This window comes from Chelonoidis abingdonii, chromosome 14 (assembly GCF_003597395.2).
Source record: "Chelonoidis abingdonii isolate Lonesome George chromosome 14, CheloAbing_2.0, whole genome shotgun sequence".
Classification (NCBI taxonomy): domain Eukaryota; kingdom Metazoa; phylum Chordata; order Testudines; family Testudinidae; genus Chelonoidis; species Chelonoidis abingdonii.
In genome coordinates, this window is record NC_133782.1 from 32,106,805 (window position 1) to 32,131,162 (window position 24,358).

General features: G+C 44.9%; 1 protein-coding gene across 11 annotated transcripts in view; it reads left to right on the plus strand.

The window, feature by feature from the left end:
- The window catches only part of CPNE1 (copine 1), a 97,314-nt gene extending 76,945 nt beyond the window's left edge, over positions 1-20,369 (plus strand). For 5 of the 11 annotated variants that reach the window (XM_032766550.2, XM_075072345.1, XM_032766552.2 and 2 more), the window contains 11 exons: positions 1,060-1,143; positions 2,375-2,464; positions 6,812-6,910; positions 7,587-7,673; positions 7,752-7,811; positions 8,301-8,434; positions 10,673-10,727; positions 10,810-10,861; positions 13,660-13,793; positions 15,758-15,994; positions 18,879-20,369. In XM_032766550.2, the coding sequence (XP_032622441.1) occupies positions 1,060-1,143; positions 2,375-2,464; positions 6,812-6,910; positions 7,587-7,673; positions 7,752-7,811; positions 8,301-8,434; positions 10,673-10,727; positions 10,810-10,861; positions 13,660-13,793; positions 15,758-15,994; positions 18,879-18,995 (1,149 nt within the window). In that variant the 3' untranslated portion in view covers positions 18,996-20,369. Of the gene's footprint in view, positions 1-1,059; positions 1,144-2,374; positions 2,465-6,649; positions 6,746-6,811; positions 6,911-7,586; positions 7,674-7,751; positions 7,812-8,300; positions 8,435-10,672; positions 10,728-10,809; positions 10,862-13,659; positions 13,794-15,757; positions 15,995-18,878 lie in introns of all 11 variants that reach the window. The other 6 variants (XM_032766555.2, XM_075072348.1, XM_075072349.1 and 3 more) reach the window with 3 other exon arrangements.
- Positions 20,370-24,358: the final 3,989 nt, after the last annotated feature.

A 24,358-nucleotide genomic window follows, 5' to 3' on the forward strand; every position in this document is an offset into this window, starting at 1 on the left:
TGGAGATGGATGGCAGGAGAGATATTACTTGATCGTTGCCTGTTAGGTTCACTCTCTCTGAGGCACCTGGCATTGGCCACTGTCGGTAGATAGACTACTGGGCTAGATGGACCTTTGGTCTGACCCAGTACAGCCGTTTTTATGTTCTTATGATTGGGGCTGGGGGAATTGAGATGCGGGATGTGGGTGCAGTGCTGGAGGGTGCGGGGCGGTTTCAGGTGCAGGATTGGGTGCACTGGCAGAGCTGTGGAGTACATGAGGTGGGGGTGTGCTGGCAGAGCTTTGGGGACCATGCCTCCCACATCTGAGTCCCCAACCTCTCTTGCCTCACCTATCATCCATCCTTATTTATCCCCCTCCCTCCTCACTGCAGTCCAAAATCCCTCTCCCTCCATTTCCCCACTTCTCTGTCCCCTAATATCCCCCAGGCATTTACACTTGTAATCCTCCCTTTTCCCCCCCCAGAGACATGGATTACATTCCCTCCAAAATACAACTCTCACACTGCAGCATCCTCAAGCCCCTCAGTGCAGAACTCCTTTTGTCATAAGGGAGGGCTGTGATAACTATTTAGTTATGTTAATTCAGCATGAGTTCACAGCAAAGAGGGCTCTGTTTCATCTAGTCATTAGTTACTCAGTTTAACAGTACAAGGCAGCAGAAGGAAACTTGTTTTTTTGGGGGGCCTGTAACCTGGAAACCCCTTGATCAAGTGACCCCATATGTGTATAACTAAGGCTACCCCATACTCCCATGAGGCACACCAGATTTCAACAAATCTACCTAAGCATGTTGATTTTAAAGGACTTAGGAAGGTTGACCCTTTAAACAGCTATCACGATGCAACCATAGCTATAGTGATGCACATGTGTCATTGTAACATGTGCACTGTCACACAAACTTCTCCGTGCTTTCTGTCCCACTGGGGATGCCCGCTTTCCGTCATTCCCATCCCCAAACGTGACATACTCCTTACCCCAAATATCCACTGCTAAGTGTTTTGGTATTTAATTGGGTAAAGCATGGGGGTTTGATTACTCTTATTTTTTATTTTTACAGGATTTTTTGGGCAAATCAGATCCGTTTCTGGAATTTTACAAGCCGAGTGATGGTGGAAAATGGCAGCTGGTCTACAGATCAGAGGTAGGGTTTCCACACTGACACAAACTGTTCTGGCATTAGGTTCTGCTAAGGTCCCTTCCAACCCTAATAATCTATGATTCTATGATTCATTGCCTGAAAAGGGAGAACATATTGTGCCGTGGGGAATAGGCTACAGCTGTGATTTCACAGAAACTAGTTTTAGTGTCTACTGAACTCTTGTGCCACTAATGCTAACTGGTGCTTCATTAAGTGTGTTTCATTTCAGTGGATTCCAAAGTATTTTCCAAGCTAACTCATAAGGGTAGACAGAATGTAGTTATCCACACTGGGATTTTTCACAGCATACTAGGGTTAGGACCTTAACAAAAGTAGAGACTCCTTAATGGCCATATGTTTGGACTTTTTTAATGTTTAATCTGAAAAAAAAAGCAGTGTTCCTTAATGGTGTTGGAGCATTGGTTCAGTCCTGACTTAGAGGAAAGAGTGGCACCTACTGAGCTGTGAGCTTTTTTTGCATTACCTATGTTTTACAGGATTTCTCCTCCAGGGATTAATCAGGCCCAACCCTGAATATATTTAGTCTGCACTTAAATTTTAGGCCACCCTAGCTACGTCGCTCAGGGCTGTGAAAAATCTCATGGCCCGTGTAACATAGTTAGGTTGACCTAATCCCCACTGTAGCTACTGCGTCTCGAGGGGGTAAATTTACTATAGTGAGGGAAAAACCCCTTTTGTTGCTGTAGTAAGCATCTGCCTACAGCCTTGTAGCCGCAGCTGTGCCACTGTAGTATTTGTTGTGTAGACATGTTCTTAGCATGCAAAATCTGAGAGGTTCGCAGCCTGAGGCTTGATTTACACTTAAAATTGATATCAACATAGCTGTATCAGTCATGGGTGTGAGAACCCCCCACATCTCCGACCCACATAGCTCTGCTGGCAAACCTCTCAGCGTAGATGCAGCTACATTGACAGAACAGTGCTTCTGTCCACATAACTGATGTTGTTCAGGGAGGTGGTATTCCTATACCAGCACAAAAACTCCTTAGGTCATTGTAAGCTGTGTCGACTGTAGGGGACTGTATGGACAAAGCACTGCCTGCATAGGCTCTGTAGAGTAGACATAGTCTGAAACACCATACCTCCAGCTCAAGAATTGCCTCCAGATCCTCAGCATGGTGCAGAACTCTTGATTTTGACAATGTTAAAGCTCTTAAAAATTTGCGTTGGCATCCCTCATGCAAGATTATTTATTGTATCTGCTATCTTGCAGGTGATTAAGAACAATTTAAATCCATGCTGGAGGAAGTTTAGTGTTCCCTTGCAAACATTCTGTGGAGGGGACTTCAATAAACCAATCAAGGTAAGGTCTTTGGAAATGCTTAAGTGATTAGATTCTCTTTCTTATTCCTTGCAGTTGTAAGTCACCACCTCTGGCTTGACATTAACTAACTATGTGGTTATCAGGCTGTTGAATCTTTGCTTATCTAGAAAAGTTGTTTAAAAATTTAAATATGAGCAAATAAGAGATCATTTTTATTAAATGCAAAATCTATGTGAATGCACTAGCACGTGTCAGATTTAAAATAGGTCATGAAATGCAGAAGTGAAGTTTCCCACGCTCTTCCCTAACAACTGATCCATAGACAATTATCAGACTTTCAGTCATTGTCTGGAGCGTAGCTGAGAGGCTGAACCAAATAGATGGTGCTGAGGAAGGTGATAGTACAATGTAAACCTCAGTGCCATCTTTGGTCACATCCATTCATATTAGCGGGGACCCTTTCCCTGTTGCCAGCTTGAGCAGAGGCTTTTCCTTGAAAAGGGTCTGGTTTTGGGTCTAGGTTCTAACTCCCTGAGCTCTTACATACGATAAATGACTCTGCCTGACTCAAGGCCATGAGTAGGTCTTCAGCATAATACTCCACATTCATAAGACAGTTTGCTGTATCCTGAAACACCCCATGTAGTTACCTAATCTTAATTCACTGAAGTTTTTGATTAGAGGTGCAGTCTAAAAATATACTCTTTCAACAATAAATGAATTCAAAACCACATGCTGTTCTTCCTAAACCAGCCTTTTATCTGGTCAGTCAACCCAAAAAACATTTCTTTCTAGGTTTTCCTGTCTCACTGTGTCTGTGAGGAAGCCTTGTGCTGGGAATCAGATCTTAAAGGTTTAGCAAAAGGCATGCATGCCAGTCAGTGTGTGTGTGCAGCATGGTAAATCCAAAGAATTACTGAGATTGTTAAAAAGGAAAAAAGGTTTGAAGTATGACTTGGGGTGCTAAATATGGGGTAAAAGATTTCAGTGATAAATTAATGTACTTCATAATTGGGGGAAAACCTGACCATATCCAAAAAAGAGGAATCCTCTTGGCCCAAAGACATTTGAGACGTGAGAGAGACACTGACTAGGCCCATGTTGGTAATGTTTGTTGTCCCCCTTTGCCAAATTGATGCTAGATTAAAATCCTCAGTACTTTGCAAGCATGACATAGAGTGGGGACATTTCATTACGTACGGTTTTGGGTGCTAGGCTCTGAAAGCTGTGCTTTACAGTAGGAATCCATATTTGTCACTTCAGGGCAACTGTATGCTAATAATATACTTCCACATAGTGCCTTTCAGTCACGGACCTCAAAGCATTCACAAACATTTAAACAAACTCCACAACATGCCTGTGAAGAAGGGGGATGTATTGTCCTTTGATTACAGGTGGAAATGTGAGTTTGAGTTGAAGGACAACCGTGGTTTAATAGCACTGAAGAAGACAATAGCACATCAGAATTTGGTGAGGCACTAGGGGGAAATGTCGTAGGATCTTTAACGATCTCAAGTTGTCAAGCCCCTGATTTTAATCTAATTACATCCTGGTGAGAGAGTGATTGGCAAGATGTGTGCCCCTTTTTTGACTCATTGCCATCATGTCCAGCTTTTGCTTCACAGAACCCTCAGTCAGTCTACTTTGGGGGCTTCCTAAGCTTCATGTAGAAACTGCTCATAGCCATTATTATGACTACATGCTGCATAGCAATCACTGAATCAGGCCTCCACACTGTGCTCCGGATACATTAGTATAACTGTTCAAATGATTTCACATGGGCACCAAAGTCTTATTTGTTTGATTTGGCTTCTGGACATCAGCTTTTCAGGTCTTTTGTGTGAGGATATTTTGGGTCAAGAGTATTTAACCAAAGTTGAAGATAAACAGGTGTGGTTTGATTTCCTCAAATTAGTGCTGACACTAACTAATATTTCAGTAATTCTTTTGCACACTGCACTACTATCCTGCTGCATTGTGATGCAGTGAGTGACCTTGACAGGGTTTTCTTGCTTTTTTGTTTTTTAAAATAGGTAACTCGTTCAACTTGTGACAAAAATTGGTGTCCTTGATTATCTTTTTTGTTTTTTAAACTGATGCAATTCCTTTCCATCAAAGTTGTCTTTCATTGGAATTAGTTCTTCGTGTAAACATAAAAGAAGATTTTAAAGAAGAAAATAGCTACCCATCAATCTGATGACATAAGGGGTAGAGGAGAAGCCCACTGCCTTCTGTGAATCATGGTAGTTTCATTTTTAAGAGGCCGAGCATCCTTTATTCACTTTGAGGACCTCTTGGGTCCCACAAAATATTGGACAAAATGCAGGGATAAATATTTGCTGACATTTGGGTTTAGCCTGTTCCCTACAGTATTGCTAGCTGGCCACTGATGCAGTCAGTGTTGACAACCTGTGACTGCCCATTATAGCTCAAAAAAGCATGTTTCAGAAATGTTTGTTTCCTTCTGAGTGTCATAACAGTCTAGCAATGGTAGCCCATGTCTATACATACAGCGCTGCAGCTGTACCGGTACAGAAAACGCTCTATGCCGATGGGAGAGAGCTCTTCCATCGGCATAAAAAAGATAGCCTCAATCTCTGAAATAGCCCATCCTGTGAACAGGTGTGAGTTTACTGGGAAAAGAGTAAGTGGATTCTGAAGGCTCACTGGGCTTCTTTCCCCACCAAGATACAAGGGAGAATGGAGTAGCTCTTTAAGTGGAGAGGATATAAGGTTCTGAGGTGAGAACTCCCTGTCCTGTTAGCTCATCAGGTTGGTACTTCTGCAGCCTCAATGCTTTAAGGGGGGAGGGACAGCTCAGTGGTTTGAGCATCAGCTGCTAAACCCAGGGTTGTGAGTTCAATCTTTGAGAGGGCCATTTAGGGATCTGGGGATTGGTCCTGCTCTGAGCAGGGGGTTGGACTAGATGACCTCCTGAGGTCCCTTCCAACCCTGTGAAATGTGAGCATTATCTGTTTAATTGCAAATGGTTTTAGCAGATGGGGTGATGAAAGGGATGGGAGAGAAGCTCATGGTGGAAACTGAAAGTGGCTGCAGAGTGGGGAATGGAGAGGAAAGGAGGAAACAAGGAAGATGGGGGAAGGAAGAGAAGTAAAGGGAAGAAATAACAGTGTTCTTAAAAGAGAGCATGCTGTTCCACTGAGTGAGGTTGAATGTGACTATACGACACTTAATTGAACTTTTGGTTATTATTTATTATGTAAAAGCACATTTCACCCTTGGCTTTTGTGGAAATTTCCCAGTGACCAGTGGGAAAAACTGCAGTGGATCAAGGGGCATTTGTGAGATCTGAATTTAACCCCGTAGGCTATAATTACAGATGTAATTTGGGCCTCTCCAAAGAATGAGTTTGACACCCTTATATAGAGTGTTCACTGAGCAGTCCTGAGAGTGGAACACTGGGATAAGCTGATTGTAAGGAGATGGCTTGTGCTGAGCTGTGTCTTGTGATGGTTGTAATTTTTTCTTTATAAAGCCAGATCCCCAAAATTCAGTAAGTTTTGAAGTCTGTGGAGCATATGGAGTTTGTTTTTGAACAGGTGGGGAAAGGCACTAGTTCGTAAGCATTGGTTCTCGATTGCTTCCACTGGAGTACTTGCATTCTGTGATTTTTAATATGTGCTGTGTGTTTTATGCATATTAAAACCTCATACATACCGCTTTCTAGTGCTAACATCATGTGGTGCTATAACTGATTTAGGTCTTAGCATGTTCTAAATGCCATGATCCCTTGCACTGGTATTAGCATTTGAGAATCAGGTCTCCAGGCTGATCTAAATGTGATTTAATAATTCAAATATAAATAGTCTGCTTGATACTGTGCAAAATACAAAAGAAGATTGGCAGTTCCACAGAGCAGAAACCTAGCCTATCTCCAATACAGTCCATGTTACTATTTTTATGTAAGCAAACCTGAAAGACTTTGGAAGATGTTGGGTACAGCATTCTTACTGCTTCTTTCCCCATATTCCAGTTGAGTACCTTCTGCAGAATAAAATCATGTTTATACATCTGAACCTATATAAAAGTAAACAATAGTCAGCCTAGCAAAGCAGATCAATTTAGTTGGGGAGAGATCCTGACTGAAGCAAAACTTATGCTGTGCATGTGAGTTGCATCTAATTGCGGGTTAGCTAAAGAGCTGAGTAGCGGTGTGTTTCTGTCTCTAACCAGATTCACTTTGAGTGTCTCTTTTACTGTCAGGTTTCAGTTAGTGATATGGATGACAGCACCAGTTCTGATTTAATAGGGGAGTTCACTTGCATCACTGCAAAGCTGCTGGAAGCGAGAGATCATGTGGTGAGCAGCTGTAATTCTCCCTGATACAATACCCTTGTCCATTGCCGGCTGTTTCTTTCCTTTCAGGTACATTGTACAGATTATGATAGTGATGGGTCACATGACTTGATAGGCAGTTTTGAAACTAACCTGTCTCAGCTGCAGAAAGCAGGTGGCAGCTCTCCGGTGAGCTTTTTCTTTTTCTTCCCCATCTTTTTTAGCTGAGGGGGCCATAACTTATTGCACGAGATTGTTGGATAGCTCTAGTGTAGAGCTCTGCTCCACATTCAGAAGTAATTTTATTTGTGCTTGTAATGTCATAAACACACATTCCAGAAAAGTAAATACATTTTGCACTCCGAGCACCACAATCTGTAACTCCTGGGTGCCATTACATCTCCTCCTCCTGAAGATATTTTGGTGCCCTTTGTCTAGTTCCTGTGCCATGCTTTCATCATCTCCATTTTCCTTTGTCTCTGGAGAATCGGGCAGAAGCAGAGTAGCTTCCCCCTCTTGTTCACTCCAGCATAGCAGACTCCAGGAGACATACCAGGAGTGTTCTTGCTGCATAGCTGACTTATCCCCACCATCAGGAGGCCAGTTTTCTAGACCAATAGACTTCGTTGGAAAGTCTGACTATTTTTAAAATATGGTTGTTGAAACAGAGCATGTGGCAGAGTGGTTAAAATCTATGTCTGTTTACTGTATGTGTGTTTAAAAATCCCATTAATTTCACTATTTTTGGAGGGGAGGGCTGGATTGGATCACATCCTTTGCACTGCTCTGGTTTAAACTCCTGAACTCTGCTTTCTTCAGGTGAGTATGTCAGTAATCTGGCTCTTCTGTGCATTGCGTCCTGTAGGTGGAATTTGAATGCATTCACCCTGAGAAGAAACAAAAGAAAAAGAGCTACAAAAACTCTGGAATTGTTAGGATAAAATCCTGCAAGGTAAGCTTGTGTTCCAAACTGCCAGCTTTTCTGTCCCTGCGGGAGAGGAGGTGTAACCCTCAGTATTTGTTCCTTTAGATTGAAACTGAATACTCTTTCCTGGATTACGTCATGGGAGGCTGTCAGATTAACTTCACAGTGAGTTGCTCACCTGCTTTGTCTTTGTGAATGACAACATAATAATTCAGAGGTTTTATATAATAGACATTTTCCTCTCTAATATCTCTCAAAGTAATTTCTTTGGTTGATTGTCATTAGTGTTGCTCTGCATCTCACAGTAACTCTAGTGGGCAGGGAGCTTCTTAAACCCTTCTCAAGTAATTTATGTTTAGACGAGCAGTAAACAAGCTGGTGTCTGTCCATCCCCTAGGAATAGGGTGCCAATATCTACTTGTGCCCTGGGGTTATGTCACAGGTGCCAGTGCCTGCCTATGACTTCCAGGGAGTGGAGGGGGCCCAGAGCAGTACCGTTCATTGGTCCTGGGGAGATTTGGTGCCAATCTGCATATGCACAAGTGTTGGGCTAGGCGTGAGCTTCAGTTTCTGGATAGAAGTGTTTTCTTTCTCTTGCTTACCTGTAATGCTGGTGATACTTCAGCGGCCTGCTGTTCTTATCTTCTTAATCAGGTGGGTATAGACTTCACTGGCTCCAATGGAGATCCAAAGTCACCAGATTCTCTTCACTACATCAGTCCAAATGGGATAAATGAATACCTGACTGCCATCTGGAGTGTGGGGAATGTGGTCCAGGATTACGACACGTATGTAAGAGGTTCTTTAACTCAGAGGTTCTCAAACATTTGTACCGGTGACCCCTGTCACATACCAAGCCTCTGAGTGTGACCCCCACCCCCCATCAATTAAAAACACTTTTTAATGTATTTAAAACCATTAGAAATGCTGGAGGCAAAGTGGGGTTTGGGGTGGAGGCTGACAGCTTGCGACCTCCCATGTAATAGCCTCGCGACCCTCAGTTTGAGAACTCCTTCTTTAACTGATTCATCCACAGGCTTCTGAAAAATGTGTCGGCAGTCAAGGGCTATAGGTTAATGTATAATCCTGCTGTCAAGTGTTAATCTTTTGTTGCCGGTGACGCATTTCATGCCTGAATGCAGTGCTTGTTCAAGTCTCAGTTCAGTGGGAAACAATTGCTAGCAGCTCTCTAGTTTTGATGAGCTCTGTCTGGCTTTAGTCCTCTCTTAACCTGAAATATCATTAGTTTTTTCCAGTGGGACAGTGTGTGTCCTGAGAGAGATACTGGAATTCTCAACCATCTTTCTGCAGTTCCTATAGCCCTTTCCTTGTTGTGACCATCCCTCTGGTTAAGTAGAGTCAGACAAAGGCCATTCTCTGACCAGGATTGAGTTTGATCTCTAATGATCTTTCCACAGTTCCGGAGTATATGAGATCACTGGGCTACTGGAACATCTAATTGTGTGTGCCACAATTCTGCACCACAGCATGGGCCAGGAAATGCACCCCTTGCCACAGAAGTGTGAACTTTCATTACTGAATTAGAGATGGTAGGTAGGGTGGGGCTAGGCTGTGAAAGGCCTTGAAAGCGTAGACAGCTAGCTTGTGTTTGATACAGTAGAAAAGAGGAATGCAGTGGAAGGATACAAACAGAGAGATTACATAGTCAGAGCAATGGGCTAGGACAATGGTCTTTGCAGCAGCATTCTGAATGGGTATCAGTGGGACAAGATTGCATTTGTCCAGGCCAGAGAGAAGGATGTGGCATTAATTGAGCTGTGGAGAGCCTGGAGAAGAGTTGTAGCTTCATGGATGGATAGGAGAGGCCCTATCTTAGTGATGTTGTGCAGAAGAAATTAGCAGGATGTAGACAGCCAGGATGTAAGGACCTAGAGAGAGGTTTGAGTTGAAGATGGCATCCCAGTTATGGGCCTGAGTGACAAGAAAGATGACAGTGGTATCCACAGTTATTGAGAAAGGAGGTAGCAGGGAGAGTTTGGTGGGGAAGATCAAGAGCTCTATTTTAGCCGTGTTGAGTTTGAGCTGATGGCTAGACATCCACAAGGATGTGGATATTTGTCCAGTTCTGTTGTCCACCCTTCAAAAGGGAGGTTGGAAAATTAGGATGGGCTCAGAGAAGAGGCACAAGAATGATGTAAGGACTGAAAAACCCACCTTACAGTGAGAGACTAAAGGAGCCCAGTTTATCAGGGAGAAGGTTAAGAGATGTCCTGATGAATCTAAGTACCTACATGTGGAGAACTTTAATTTCTGCCAGATTAAAGCTAGACAAATTGAAACTAGAGATAACTGCAAATGTTTAGCAGTGAGGGTAGTTAACCATTACCAAGGAATGTGATTTATTCTCCATCTCTTGAAGTCTGTAAACCAAGCTGAAAGAGGTGCTTTGCTCTAGTTCATCCAGAGTGGTTGGGCTTGATACAGGTGATGTTTTCACTTGCTGAGGGATATTTTCTGGCTTGTGTTTTGTGGACATCAAACTAGATGATCCCATGCGCCTGTGCTGATCTGCCTGTACTGGCTGGTTTTGCTGCATACTTGTATTCCTTTATACTGTGCAACTAAGCTGCACTTTGGAAGTGACGTGGGGCTGCAGCTCTCTCTTTGTCTTTCAAAACTGGGAGTCGTCTTGGTGCTCATGAAGGTGAGGAACGAATATCTCTGGATAAGTGTCCGCTCTTAGCTCTGTCCCTGAACACCAGTCCTGTCCTGCAGCGTACCTGCTGTTAAGTTGTAGGCAGGCCTTATGTGAGCAGAAACTGCTGATGAGGGGTTTGGTGTTCTGAACGGGGATTTGAGCTCCTCTTTTCAGTGACCCAAAGCAAGCTTTGCAGCACTGAACCCCAGCAGCATGCTTTCTCAGGACCTGCACCACCTCCTGCTGATTTCAGCAGGAACAGGATTGGGTCCTGTGCAGCATTCGTCTTCCATCAATTGAAGCAGCAATGTGTGGAGGTGGATATCCCAATATTTCAGGCTTCTTATTGTTTCCCTTTCTCCTGCAGAGATAAGCTGTTTCCTGCGTTTGGGTTTGGAGCTCAGGTTCCTCCAAACTGGCAGGTAGGTTTCTCAGAATTCTGCCAGCACTTCTTGTGTGCATGTCAGTGTTTCACTAAATGGATGTAAATGTTCTCTCTTCCAGGTGTCTCATGAATTTGCCTTGAACTTTAACCCAAACAACCCCTATTGTCAGGGTAAGCACACCTTCGTCTTTGTTAATGTTTCTTGAATAGGAGAACTGCTGGTTTAAATTGTTCAGTTTTTTATCTCCACAGAAATTGGAAATGGAACAATCATTCGCTCTTTTTGGCAGCAGAGGTCTTAGTTTGTGGATGATTCATTCCAAATACTCTGGATTCATATGTATCATTTCTTCACCCAAATGTTCACTAAATATTCATCATTTTGCAAATGTGGCTTTTAAAAGTATTGAAGTTTTTCTTTCGTTCTCAAAAGCTGTGGTGTTAAACAATAGCTTGTCTACAATCCTCTTTTTAATTGTTGTTCTTTCATTTGAGTTGGTTTATAAAGTCCTTGGAGCTAGGACTGTCTCATTCCCTCTTTATTCAGTACCTAGCACATGCTCATTAAATTTAAGAAACTTTAGTTTTTCTATCTTGTCTGAGGCCAGCAGAAAATTGCAAATCTGCGAGTTTTCCTGTGTAAATCCAAGTATTTGTTCCCAGAGTGAATATGGTTGCCCACTGCATGGCTAGGATCTTTCCTTGTTACCTCAAGGTTGTCCCTTTAAGCCAGCCTTGTGGAAAGTCTTGGTCCTGCAGTTACACAATTAAAACCAGTGTGACACGCCGTGTGAGTGTAGCATAAATTGCAAAATGAAGCCAAATCAATAAACCAGATTAAGTGTCCACACAAGAGTTTGTAACAGTTTCATTAAATCAATTTTTACAACTTGGTTTTAGTTAAACCAGTGCAAGTGTCATGTGTAGACAAGGTTTTCAATAGTATTTCTAGCCTAGTAGTGGCTAAGGACCCTAAATGGGGACATGGTTCCACTGAACTAGGCACTATACAAGCAAAGAAAGCATAATCTTTGCCCAGAGACTTCACAGTTTAGGATTTAGACAATATGCAGTGGATGCGTAAGCAGGAAAATGCGGGGAGAGAGACAGCAGAAATAAATGTGTTTGCACAAATTGGTAGTCGCAGCTGATCACCAGCCTAAGCACACACCAGCCCATCAGCCGCAGACATCCTTTTGTAGAGGAAACTTACATCAGTTGCATTGTGTTAGTAGCACTAACCAGTGTTGTTTCTTGGAAAATCATTTGGCAAGTACAAAATGGGAGGAGTCTGCTGTATACCTGCCACTTCTCTGCAGGTTCCCACTGGCCACGCTGACTACCACGTTGGGCAAACACTGCCCCCTTGCTGCTCCTGTGTAATCGGTCTAGTATGATTTTCTGCGTGCACCTTAAAGGTGTCCGGTTATTGTAACATGCCAGAAGAATAATGCTCATAAAACAATTAGCAAGATAGTGTGATACAGCATGGCCAGAGGGCAGCAGGAGATTGTTAGCAGGGAGCCTTATTCCCTGCAAGGGGAGGAAGGTTTGCTATAGATTAACTAGAGCACCTGAAGCCAGTTAGAGCACCAGCAGTCAGTCATGTGATAAAACCCCCTGCTTCAGTCAGACAGTGTGGGAGTTGGAGCAGGAAGGTTTGATTGGAGCAGGAGCAGTTATAGGGTGGAGGTAAGGTAGAGTTTTGAAGAGACGACAAAGGAAGTTTGGAGGAGTGCTGCGGTGGCTGGAAATCCAAAGAAACCCTAAGGTAGGGGCACCTGGTTGTTGTGAGAAGGAGGCAAGAAGCCCCTCAGAAGTGAAGGGCAGGAGAGGAAGTAACCAGGGAAAAAATCTAGTTCAGTGGTTCACACAAACCTCAGGGCCCTGGGTTGGGACCTGGAGAAGGAGTGGGCCCAGGTCCCTCCCTCTCACTCCCTTGTCGTAGCTTCCTACTCAGATTTGACCTTAGCGTTCATAAACTGAAGCTAGCATGAAACCGTCTAAGCTTTTCCTATTTAGATCTGATCTCGCTGCCACCATCCAATTTTCAGGGTTTTGGCCCTCTGGTTCCCAAACCTTCCTGGAGGGACACCCAAGACTCAGAACCCTGGGCTACACAAGGGAAATAACTCACTTCCTTCCCTCTCCTCTCTCACCCAGACTCCTCTCTGGCTAACCTGGGAGTTTTGTGCAATCTCTTACATCAACTACCCGAAGCCTATTCCTCTATTCCACAAAGAGACAAACCCAATACAGGGAAACAGAAGAGATTTATCTTCCTGCCCCTTAGCTTCTTCCGCCCTGGGACAATAGGAGAGTTAACACAGGCGTTAGTGTATCCCTCCCCTGTCTTTCCTATTCTCCTTAACAGAGAAAACCAACAGGTTTTAAAGAAAGCTTATATAAAAAGAGAGAAAAAAGACATCAAATTTTCTCTGTATCAAGATGACAATACATGGGCTATTGCTTATAGAAAATATGATAAACAGTCTGAATTCAAAAAGATATCCATTGAAATTCAGCAGTTACGCAAGTAAATACACCCAAAACAACATAAAAGCCTATATTGTTTTTCTACCTGTACTTACAAGTTGGAAACAGAAGATTAGAAGAAGAAAGAAGCTTCTCATAGCTGAGAGACAAACAAAAGACTCTGAGTCCAAAAATTCCCTCCCTGACTTTTAAAAAATCCAGTTTCCTGATTGGTCCTCTGGTCAGGTGTTTGGTTCCCTTTGTTAACCCTTTACAGGTAAAAGAAACATTAACCCTTAGCTATCTATTTATGACACCCCTCCTCAAAGACACTAGTGGGGTAATTAAAATACTGGTTCAGAGGCAAGCAATGGCCCCCTGAACCTTCCCCAAAGAAGAGAAAGCACGAGACTCAGCATAACAAGACCGGCAATTTGCCACAAAAGGTAAAATGTTAATTTTCTTCTGGTAATTCAGATTTTCTTGTTGCATAGGAATCCAAGGAATTGTGGATGCTTATCGCCAGGCACTGCCCCAGGTCCGACTCTATGGGCCAACAAATTTCTCTCCTATTATAAACCACGTGGCAAGGTTTGCAGCTCAGTCAGCACAGCAAGGAACAGCTGCTGTAAGTCCATGTTTATAGGTTACAGACCTGCACTCTCGACCTTTCCACTTTCCCTGGATGTGATCGAATGGAATCGCAAAGAGATTTCTCCTTCCCTGGTTGGACTCCTCTAATTTGGTTCCCCCAACTTGCTCAGATCTTTGGTATTTCACTCAGCCTGTGGAGGCCAGGGGACCTTTACTCCACCTTGTAATGTCTTGGTGAAACACTGGCTCTGTGCTTACTGCTGAATAGGGTGGGGTGCAATGGTAGGCGCTTGATGGAGGTTACATCTAGTTATTAGAGGGCGGAAGGGGAGCCCAGGGCTTCCCACTCCATTAGACTCTGGCCCAGGCCTTGTGAGGGTAGCCAAGGTCAGGTACCCAGGAGCACCTTAACACAGCCCTACCTGGGTCACTTCCTACCCCTTCACTCTATAGGTCAAGCGTTTTCAGTCTGTAACCAAGGTAATGTAGAACAAACAGTGCCTTAAGTCAGCCGGGGGTCTAGTGGATTTGTTCCTCTCTTTGTAGAGGTGCAGTTTCCATGTTCTTCCTCAGTAGCTCCAGAATCAGGTCCTTCTCCCTGTCTGGTCAGCTCCCTTCTGATCTATCTGGATGCCTTTTAGGCCCCACTTCCACCTGGCACATGCTCTGCAGGTGAGGCTGGGTGGGGTTGTCTGGGCCCAGAGTTGTTCCTTAACCCTACTCCTACTACTGGCTTTATACACCCTGTCACAAGGGGTCAGTGTGAACTTCCTCCCTTCTTGGTGCAGTTCCAGTGAATTGAAGTAATTGAGTAATCTTCCCTGGAGGGGATGCAGGTCAGCACGGGATGTGCAAAATGAGGCAGTAAGGAGGCCCTTAAAAGTTTTCAACTCCTTCTAGTGCACCACTTTCATAGAATCATAGAAGATTAGGGTAGGAAGAGACCTCAGGAGGTCAAAGCAGGAGCAACCCCAAGTAAATTATCCCAGCCAGGGCTTTGTCAAACCAGGCCTTAAAAACCTCTAAGGATGGAGCTTTCACCACCTCCTGAGGTAACCCATTCCAGAGCTTCACCACCCTCCTAGTGAAATAGTGCTTCTTAATATCCAGCCTAGACCTCCCTCACTGCAACCTGAGCCCATTGCTCTTATACTATCCCAAACAGAAGAGACTGATGTGACCATCAAGGGCATGTCCAAGTGTCCTTCCATGATGATGAGCAGGGTTGCTCGATTAGCATGATTGTGTGCACCAGTTTGTAATTGTGCATGTTGGTGGCTAATTACATCACTGCATATGTGAATCCAGCTCACAGTTGCACACACACTGCATTTGTATGCCTAGCTTGTTTAAAAATCAGACCATTAACTTGTACAGTTTCATTTATTCAGTTTGAAAACCAAGTCTCACCAGCACAAAAGCCTTGTGTTGCCTGATAAAATTACTACTTCTTAGAGTGCTTGCTCATGTCCATTATTCTATTGTAGGTGTGTGTGCTCGCCACATGCACCAGGGCTGGAAGTTTTCCCAGCAGTGGTATCCGTAGGGGACCGGCTCTGGCACACTCTGGTACTCTCTTGGGTGTAAAGTCACCTTAACGTTATTTTCTTTATCCTTTGTAACAATACCACCAGCAAGGAAAACAGCATCAAATAGCAGGTTCTGCACCCATGGTGCTTGCTTCAATGGTACTTTGTTGTTCCCTATTGTTTTCTGTCCAAGGATCTTAAAATTCTTTACAAACTTAATTGAACTAAACCTCTCAATCCCCCCGCCTCCTTTAAAACTAGATCCAGATTATGAAAATCTGAGTTGCAGAGGGAGAAATGACTAGCCGGGGGTCACATATATATTGTGTGACAAAACTGGGAACAGTCTTGTGCCTTATCCACAACACCATCTGCTTTCCCTTCCTCAAAGGAGCGATGGCTAAGGCAGGCTTCTTTTGCATTCAGTTTGATGTTAAACTTGCTGGTTGCCTGATTTAATGTTTTGCAGCAATACTTTGTACTACTGATCATCACAGATGGTGAGATCACTGATCTGGATCAAACCAGGCAAGCTATTGTAAATGCCTCCAAACTGCCTATGTCTGTTATTATCGTTGGAGTTGGCAATGCTGATTTCAAAGCCATGGAATTCCTCGATGGGGACAACGGCGTATTGAAGTCCTTGACAGGGGAGCCAGCTGTACGAGACATTGTCCAGTTTGTGCCTTTCAGACAGTTCCTCAATGTAAGTTATCTTTTATTTTAACGTGAGGAAAAAACCCAGCCTGTTAATCCTGATCCCGTCGTATACAATTGTCACAGGTTTGATTTGAGAGAGGAGTGTTTTTGTAGAGATCTGTTAACCATATAATTAGTGTATGAAGCCAGTGAGCTGTCTGCGAGGAAGTGTGGCCCAAAATTGCTCTGGAGACTGTTTCTCAGAGAACTGAGAGATGTTTCCTGCCCATCAGAAGCTGAGCACTCCCAGCTTGTTGGGTTGAGGAGCAAGAGACTAAGTGGAGGTACTTCCATTCAACCAGGGGCTTAGCATGTTGCCTCTGCTATGTTCTCAGCATCCAGGAGATCAGAAGACTGAGCGCAGTATCTCCCCTGGAATGTGAGTTAAATTGCTGTCACCTCACTAGCCCTGACCTCTTTGCCTCCATAACCTCGGTGGCACAGGCGTGAGGCATCCAGCAGATCAGAGCATGTTACCACCTTAGCCCTGCCTGCCTGGTTCCCGGTGGATTGCACTCTGAACAATTCATGGGAAGATATTGATTTGTCTGTAGGCTGTCATTCAGCCTCACCTTTTCCCCAAGTTTTGAGTTGAAATTAAACTTGTACTATATGGAGTTTGTCCAGAACGGCGTTCTCAATGGCGTTTTAATTTTAACATGGATAGCAAAGCATTTTTCAAAGAGCATAGAAACAGTGACAAGCTGAGCTGGTCCCAAAGTACAGAGAAGATCTCCTGGGGCTGTGTCTGATGGCCACCCCTAGGGAGTAGTTTCAAGTCGAGCACAGCAGGGCCTGGTCCGTGGCTGGAGCTCCTTGGCTCCTTGTACAAGAATACAAATAATAATAAACCAAAACCGCTCTCGGGAAGATCCCTGTTTGATGTAGCCTGGCCCGTTGTTCTTTGAGCGCCCTCCACCTCTGGATTAGCCCAACAGTTACTGGGAAGGCTGGCTCCTCTTGGGCCTTGCCCCCACAGGGATTTTTACCAGTTGTACCCATGTAGTTCTATTGGTATGACACCCTGTTTGGACTCTCCTGTTGTGTAAGAGTGGCTGCTGCTTTTTGTGATTAATTTCTTACCGATTCTCAGAAAGAAACAGGCAATTAAAAGTGCAAAAAGGTGAACAACTTACAGCTTGTGTGGGTCCAAATACGTCCTGTTTTATAGGGTCTGCAATAAAATTTTGCAGCTTTACAACTTGTCAAAGGTGCAAAACCAGATAATACCACATAGGCATAACACGTTAGGGTGAGGGGTAAAATAAACGTACATGAATATTGCAAAGAAGGGAAGGAGGCACCAGGGGGAGGAAGTGGAGGGGTTAGATGGAATGGAGGTCTGGCATTCTTATAGCATCTCAATATTTTTTATCTAAATATATCTAGAAACGGGTCCAAATTTCTTCAGATTCATAGAATTGCTGTTGTCTGCAATAAGCTATTCTTTCTTTGGCTGCACAGTAGGGAATATGAGGTTCTCCATATAATTTAGTTTAAAAACCTAGAATGTCTCTTTTCAGGTTAGCTTCTGTTGCCTGGGAAAAGGTTTATGCTAAACTGAAAAAGGCACTTTTCTACTGAATAAGAATGTCCACATTTGTGGAGAGGACGGACTGCTGGTACAGTGGTGTTCAGTTAATTCACAACTTAGGTTATACAGAAAAACTTTCTTGTATAGAAGAGGCCTCAGTGTCAGGGCTGGGATGTAGAAGGCTGAGTCTAGCAATTGGAGTTGGGAGGCAAGCCAAGGGTCAGAGCCGGAGGCAGAATCAGGAGGCAAGCCAAGGGTTGGAGCTGGAGTTGGAGGCCCAGGGCAGGGATCAGGAATAAGGCAAGAAAGCAGGGGTCAGGAGTCAGATAAGTCTGCAGGGTCCAGTGTGGCAGCCAGGTAAAGCCCAGTTGTTCAGACAACTTCCTGTGCCTCTCTTTTTAGATTTAAATAGGATCCCCTGCTCTGACCAGTCAGAGTTCCTGGTGTTCTTCCAACCAGGGTCCATGGAAGCCCTCCCTGATGTTGTTTCAACTTTCATGGTTTCTCTTTTCTGTTGATTAGTAGCAAGCTTCAGGGTGGGAGAAGGGAGAGACCAATCAATAGGAATTAGGAGTAGCAGGTATCGATTCCTGGTTGTGATATGATTCCAGGCTTGGTAATCCACACTGAACTTGAGGCTGCCATCTTTCTCTTAATTACGAAAATTGGTGCTTCAGCCGGTATTGGTGATTTATGAATGAACCTGTTAGATTTTGTTAGAGATAAACTGATAAAACCTAGCATAGATTCACCGAAATGGAAATGGCATTTCTGGTTGCAGATCTGTTGGGCAGTCTCTGGGTTCAGGCAGGGGAGGATATTTGTGTTTTTCTTTTCAAACACATCAGCAAACTGTCAGCATTTACAGAGAAGTTCTGCCATGGGTTCTGAGAGCATACCCACCTGTGCAGTGACTCTTACCTGAGGTTTTAGTGGGTCAGAGCTTGGATCAATGTTGATTTCAAGGGCCACTTCACGTTGAATGGTTCCTTGAAGTATATGTTAATTATTTGTGCTAAACAATCTGTTCCACCTTGTCTTTAGCTGTGGCACTCTGAGGACGTTTCCCAGACCTGAGGAAGAGCTCTGTGTAAACTCAAAACTTCTCTCTGACCAACAGAAGTTGGTCCAATAAAAGATATCACCTCACCCAACTGGTCTCTCTACTGTGTTCTAATGTATTTCGGTGAGAGTGCTGTACTGATTGCCCAGAATTCCCTATAATCCCTGTTGGACGAGAGCTGAAGCTATAGAGACATCGCTTTGAGTCTTTCCTTCTTTGAGGGGAATTGATGGAGAATGTGGCCCTTTATTATGTACTGTCACGTTGGTTTGCTCACACTGGTGTCTCCTGCAGGCTCCTCGGGAGGCTCTTTCCCAGACAGTCCTGGCTGAAGTTCCGAAGCAGCTGGTGTCCTATTACAAGATGCAGGGCTGGGCTCCTGTGAAGTTACCTGGAGCAAAGCAAGAATAGAGGAGAGGATACCTGCCGTGCACATCTCCAAAGAAACGGGAAGAGCATCTCTGCTTATGTATCAGTCGTATTCAGATTCTGTCGCACATCATTTATTGCTCAGCACCTCTGAAATGGATCACTCTCGGTTCCCTGATTTACACACCATGTATCTCTAGTTTCTGCTGAATATCAGAAATGAAACATTCTTTACAGAGATGCTACACAGAGAAAATGTAGCTACTGGCAGTTCTTATGTGGAAGAACTGGAGTCAGGGCTGACTCCAGGTTTTTTGCCTCCCCAAGCAAAAAAAAAAAAACAGGAGGGAGGGGCACAGAGTGCCGCTGCCAAAGCGCCAAAAAAAAAAGAAGCTGGAATGCTGCCACTTGAAAAGGGCCTCCCCAAGCACATGCTTGGAACCCTGGTGCCTAGAGCCAGCCCTGATTGGAGTTATGTATTATGTAGAAGTAATTATAAGTAGAGGCAATAAAAACAGCAAACCTGGCCTCCCAAATTCTGAGAATTTATACGTATGAATCAGTTACTTCAGTACTTACTACAATCCTGACTTATGACTAGATTTCAAAGCCCACATGGTGCATGGAACTGCAGAAAACTGACAACCAAGTAACATTTTTCCATGCTGAGTTTATTGGAATATGAGTTAATTGCTATCATGTTTGCCAATATATGTCTTTGATAATGCATTGCTGGACAGAGGGTTTCTGTTCTCTTCCCAAATCAACTTGATAGAAACCCTCATATATTGATTTGCATCAAAGTCCCCCTGCTGCCTAGATAGCTCAGGTAATTTTTGTTATGCCTTTGTAGAGTGCCATGCGATTTTCTATTATGTTTTTTCTTCATAGAGCAAATATATTTTTTAAACTTCTGTTACCAGATTTTGCAAAAATAATTTTATAACTTTATCTGTTTACAACAATTGCTTCTATGGTGCGTTCACTCAAAGCTTGTGTTGTGGGGACTGGACAACCTCTCGAGGTCCCTTCCAGTTCTGTGATTCCATATATAGGCCTCAGTCAGTCCCTCTTTCCCTCCAGTGAGAGTTTCCACAACTACAAGCAGAGAGAGCGGGTAAGTGTAGAGAACAGATGTGCCCAGGAGGGTGGGATTTCCCGGGTCCCTTGTCTCCTAGTAGATGGCACTGTAACTCTGACAGTCCTGTGTGCGTGTCACAGAAGGGAAGGAGGCTGAATTTCCAGGGAGTAATGTTCCGGCTTTCTCTGCTACAAGGTGGGGATAATCCCATGGGTATGTTTGGAGATAACAGAGATGAGAGTTTAGTTCAAAAGGGCAATAAAATAACTTTGCCTTGTTGGTGCCCAGCAAACGTTCACCACTTTCAGTTTTCCAAGTAAAGAATCTGCTGTTATAAATAACTGTATGTGGGCTCTTATTTCCTGTTCCTTTCTGTGCTGCTGCTCCTTCTGCGGGTGCCTTTTCAGTTATTATCTTTAGTGGGAAAGTGTTACGCCTCCGCTGCAGAGTTAGCCCATGTGATCTACACCCAAGTAAGCCTATCTGGGCATGAACAGCCACACTACAGAGCTCAGAGGTACTGTGTCTTCACTAGTGCTTTGCATGACTGGGACTTCAGGGGGCATATTCTGTGGTTCTTTGCACTGTCGTAGAATGAGCTGCTTTGATTTCCCCCCAGCAAACTGTGGGAGAACTCATCTGTCCTCTGCATACAAGGGGAATTGTGGGAAGGCATTGGAGGACTACAGCACTGGAGTGAGTTAGCCTATGTCCTCACCCCAAATGCGGGTGGGTTACCAGCCCAAGTGAAAGTGGCACCCAGGCTCTTACCCATACCACCAGCTAGCCCAGGTTGAAAGCACAACCAAACTTGGGTGTGAGGGTTTTGTATGTGAATGGAGGAGGGGTTGGAGCAACAGCTGGTTATGAAATCAACTTTAACGCTTTGCAGTGTAGACAAACCCTTAGTTAATCCTTCACCCATTCAGGCAAAGCATTAGTCATGACTGGAAAGTCTGTCAGCCTCTGCTCTAAAGGGCCTGTTAATCTGCTCAAGTTTCATGAGCAGGGGAGCAAACCAGATGAGCTTTTTGGAATGTTTTTGTTCCACCAGCTGATCTATACCGCCCAACTTTCCTGCACTGTAGGCGTTTGTGGAAGGAAACTGGCAAGCCCTGCTCAATAATCAATTGGTTGATCACACTGGAAGTTGATAACCTCAATTTGCTCAAAGTAACTTCCACACACTTATCTCAGCAGCAGTAGTTAGAGTTAGGGGTAGGGATAGCTTAGTGGTTTGAACATTGGCCTGCTAAGCCCAGGGTTGTGAGTTCAATCCTTGAGTGGGCCACTTAAGGATCTGGGGTAAAAATCAGTTCTTGATCCTGCTAGTGAAGGCAGGGGGCTGGACCCAATGACTTTTCAAGGTCTCTTCCAGTTCTAGGAGATGGGTATATATCCTATTATTATTATTTTATTATATAATATTCTAGTTCATGGTACTTAAGGCAAATACCAAGAATCTCACACAGCCAAAAGGATTTTACAGTTTAAAAAGTCTTGTGTTCCCAGAGGGCTTTACATAGCCAGCTGGGATCTAAATGAACAAAATCATTCAAATTGCCTGGTGCCTTCACTCTGCCAAACGTGCCAGCCAATCTTCGCCTTAGTGCGTAAATATCATGAGGGCTCCATGAACGCTGCTCTTGGCTATTGACTTTGTTAACAGCAACTGACAGCCAGAAAACTTCGGCACACCTTGCCCACCCCAAACAAAAGGGCTAGTAAAACCATTGGTTGGAACATGGAGTTTATGCCAAACTTCAGCTCATGCTTCTACCTGCAGTCTGAAGAACAATTGAGATGAGCTAATACTTACAAGCCAGGGATGGACTGTGGTGCCCCAAAATTAGGAAGTCCAGACGACTGCTTACAGAATTCAGTCATGCCAAGACCCAACATCATGTTTGCTTGAGTTGAGAACTTCAAGACCATGAGGAAACATGTTTGACTCCAGAGAAACTCTACTGAGTTAACTCTCCAAGAGTTGTATGTGAAAAACACTGGCTACATTAAACACAAGGCTGCCTGGATAGAGCAACCAGGCTGCCGAGTGCTAATTGGCCACAGGACGCATTCTGCATGTTTTACAGTGTAGTCTTTAATAAGTTGAGCTACACACTGAACAAGGAAAACAGGACTAGAAAGTACTACAAACACTATTGCCGAAATTGCAATAAGTTGGGACATGCCAATGTTTCAGCTTTTAGTGTAAAACCTTCATCCTGTTACTTTTATTTGCATTTAATTTCTGATTAAGGAAAACAAGCTATTCAGAAAGCAAGCATGAGACCACGGATTCTCTGAACACACCTGCAAGCTTGAACAGGCGGGTATATGTGTAGGGCGTAACTCCCAAAGCAATTTACTGAGCATCCTCAGTAGCTTGCTTTGAAATGTTCTCAGCAGCTAAATGAAAGGTAGTTTATTCAAGCTTAGGAAAGTGCACATTCCTCACTGAGGGCTGGCTACATGCCAGCTTGCAAAGTTCAGACACTTTTGCTGTAAACAGGTTAAAGGAGTTAGAATGTTTTTACAGTTGGATGAATGTGCCTCCTTTCCCATAACTCAGGAGGGCGGATGGATCCCTTCTTTCTTCTTGAGACTTCCCCAAAATAATTAATCTTTGGGCAGAGATCAGCCACAGAACGTTTCACTCCAAAAGGTGAATGTTTGCAAAGTTCCAAGTGCCTGAAACATGAGGAGCTAGGGAAGCTTTGCAAGGAAATGGTTAGTTATAATGCTTGCTACTGGCAAAGGTACCAAAGGAAGGAATGCAATATGACTATACTACTTTGCACTTCTGTTTGGACCTGGACAGTGATTGAGGATCCCAATGAGCTTTAGAATGTTTAGGTAATTAATTACATGGATCTCAAAGTTCTCCAGTGGCTTCAAAGGTCTAGCACGCAGCATATCAGAGTTCCAAGGTGGCGTATTCTACGCTGGTTAAATAACTTGGCAATTATACATGGAAAGGGTCTGCCTGGGTGTGCAAAACACACACCCTCCCTCCCTCCCTCTCACTGAATTAAGACCTAAAGGTTGTGTTGCCTGTCTACATCTCTCGCTGATAGCTAAGCTACTGCTGTAACTGTTTAACCATTGGAGTGGGCTTTCCTACTCTGGACAGGAGACAGGCCCAGCCATGCCAGATGATGTGGAAGGGAGATGAGAAGGAATCCAGAGGAGAATCTACTTGTCCAGCTGGGGAGCAAAGCGTGAAAGCTGCAAACACAAGTGAGCGAAGGGCAAGGTGACTGAGTGTGGATAGCTGCCTTTCCCTGAGGCCAGACTCCCAAGGGACGGCGAGTAGGATGTGACCATATTTTCCCCAAAGGAAAATGGGGCACCCCCAAGCTTCCCCCCCACAAACATATGTGGCTGGCCCAAGCCCTACCTGCCCAGCCTGAGCCCCCCCGTCCCCACTGGTGACCAGGGCTGGCCCGAGCCACACTGCTGCCTGCCTGTGACACCCATCCCCCATCTGAGCCCCCTGCCACCTGCCCACAACCCCACACAGCCCTCTTCCCCCAGGCATGGGCTGGTCTGAGCTGCCCCTGCGCGCAGGGCTGGTCCTCCAAGCCCTGCTGCATGCCTGCCTGCAGGGTGGTGGTCTGACCCCCTCTCACAGCCGCATGGCCGTGTGCAGGGTTGCCAAGGCCCCCTCGTCCCCCTGCTCACAGGACGGGCCAGCCAGCTCGAGCTGCTCTCCCTAGCCTTCCCTCCAGCGCAGGGCTGGTGTTGCTGCTTCCCCCCCCATGTCACTCTGCGCCCCACTGGGGTCCCACATGCAAGGGAAGGGTTGGCAGTGAGGTGAAATGAGGGAGTGAGCAGGGACCCCCTTCCCTGCAGGCTGCCCCAGGCTCTGGGCAGGGGCCACAGGAAGAGGGGGGACATACCCTGCCCTGGCTTCTCACCCAAACAAGGCAGGAGCTGACAACGGCATGGCACTGCTGCCTGGGAGGTGTGGGATGGTGGGGCAGGAGCAGGAGCTGGGGGCGGTGGAGTCCAGGGTGCTCCTGGGCTCGCTCTCGCTGCCCATCCCCGGCAATGCTGCTGCCGCTGGGGGAGGGAGCAAGGGAGATTCTGGCGCGGGCAGGCACTGGGGAGAGCAAAGGGGGACGGGGCATGGCCGCTGGCTGCCCCCCACTGCTGGCTCTGTGCTGTGATCCCAGGAAATATGGGACAGTTTGCCCCTATATAACAGCAAGTCGGGATACCTGGAAGAAGGTTTAAATACCAGACTGTCCTGTTAAAAATGGGGCATCTGGTCACCCTAACAGCGACTGAAGGACAAGATGGTGTTAGCGAGAGCCAAGAC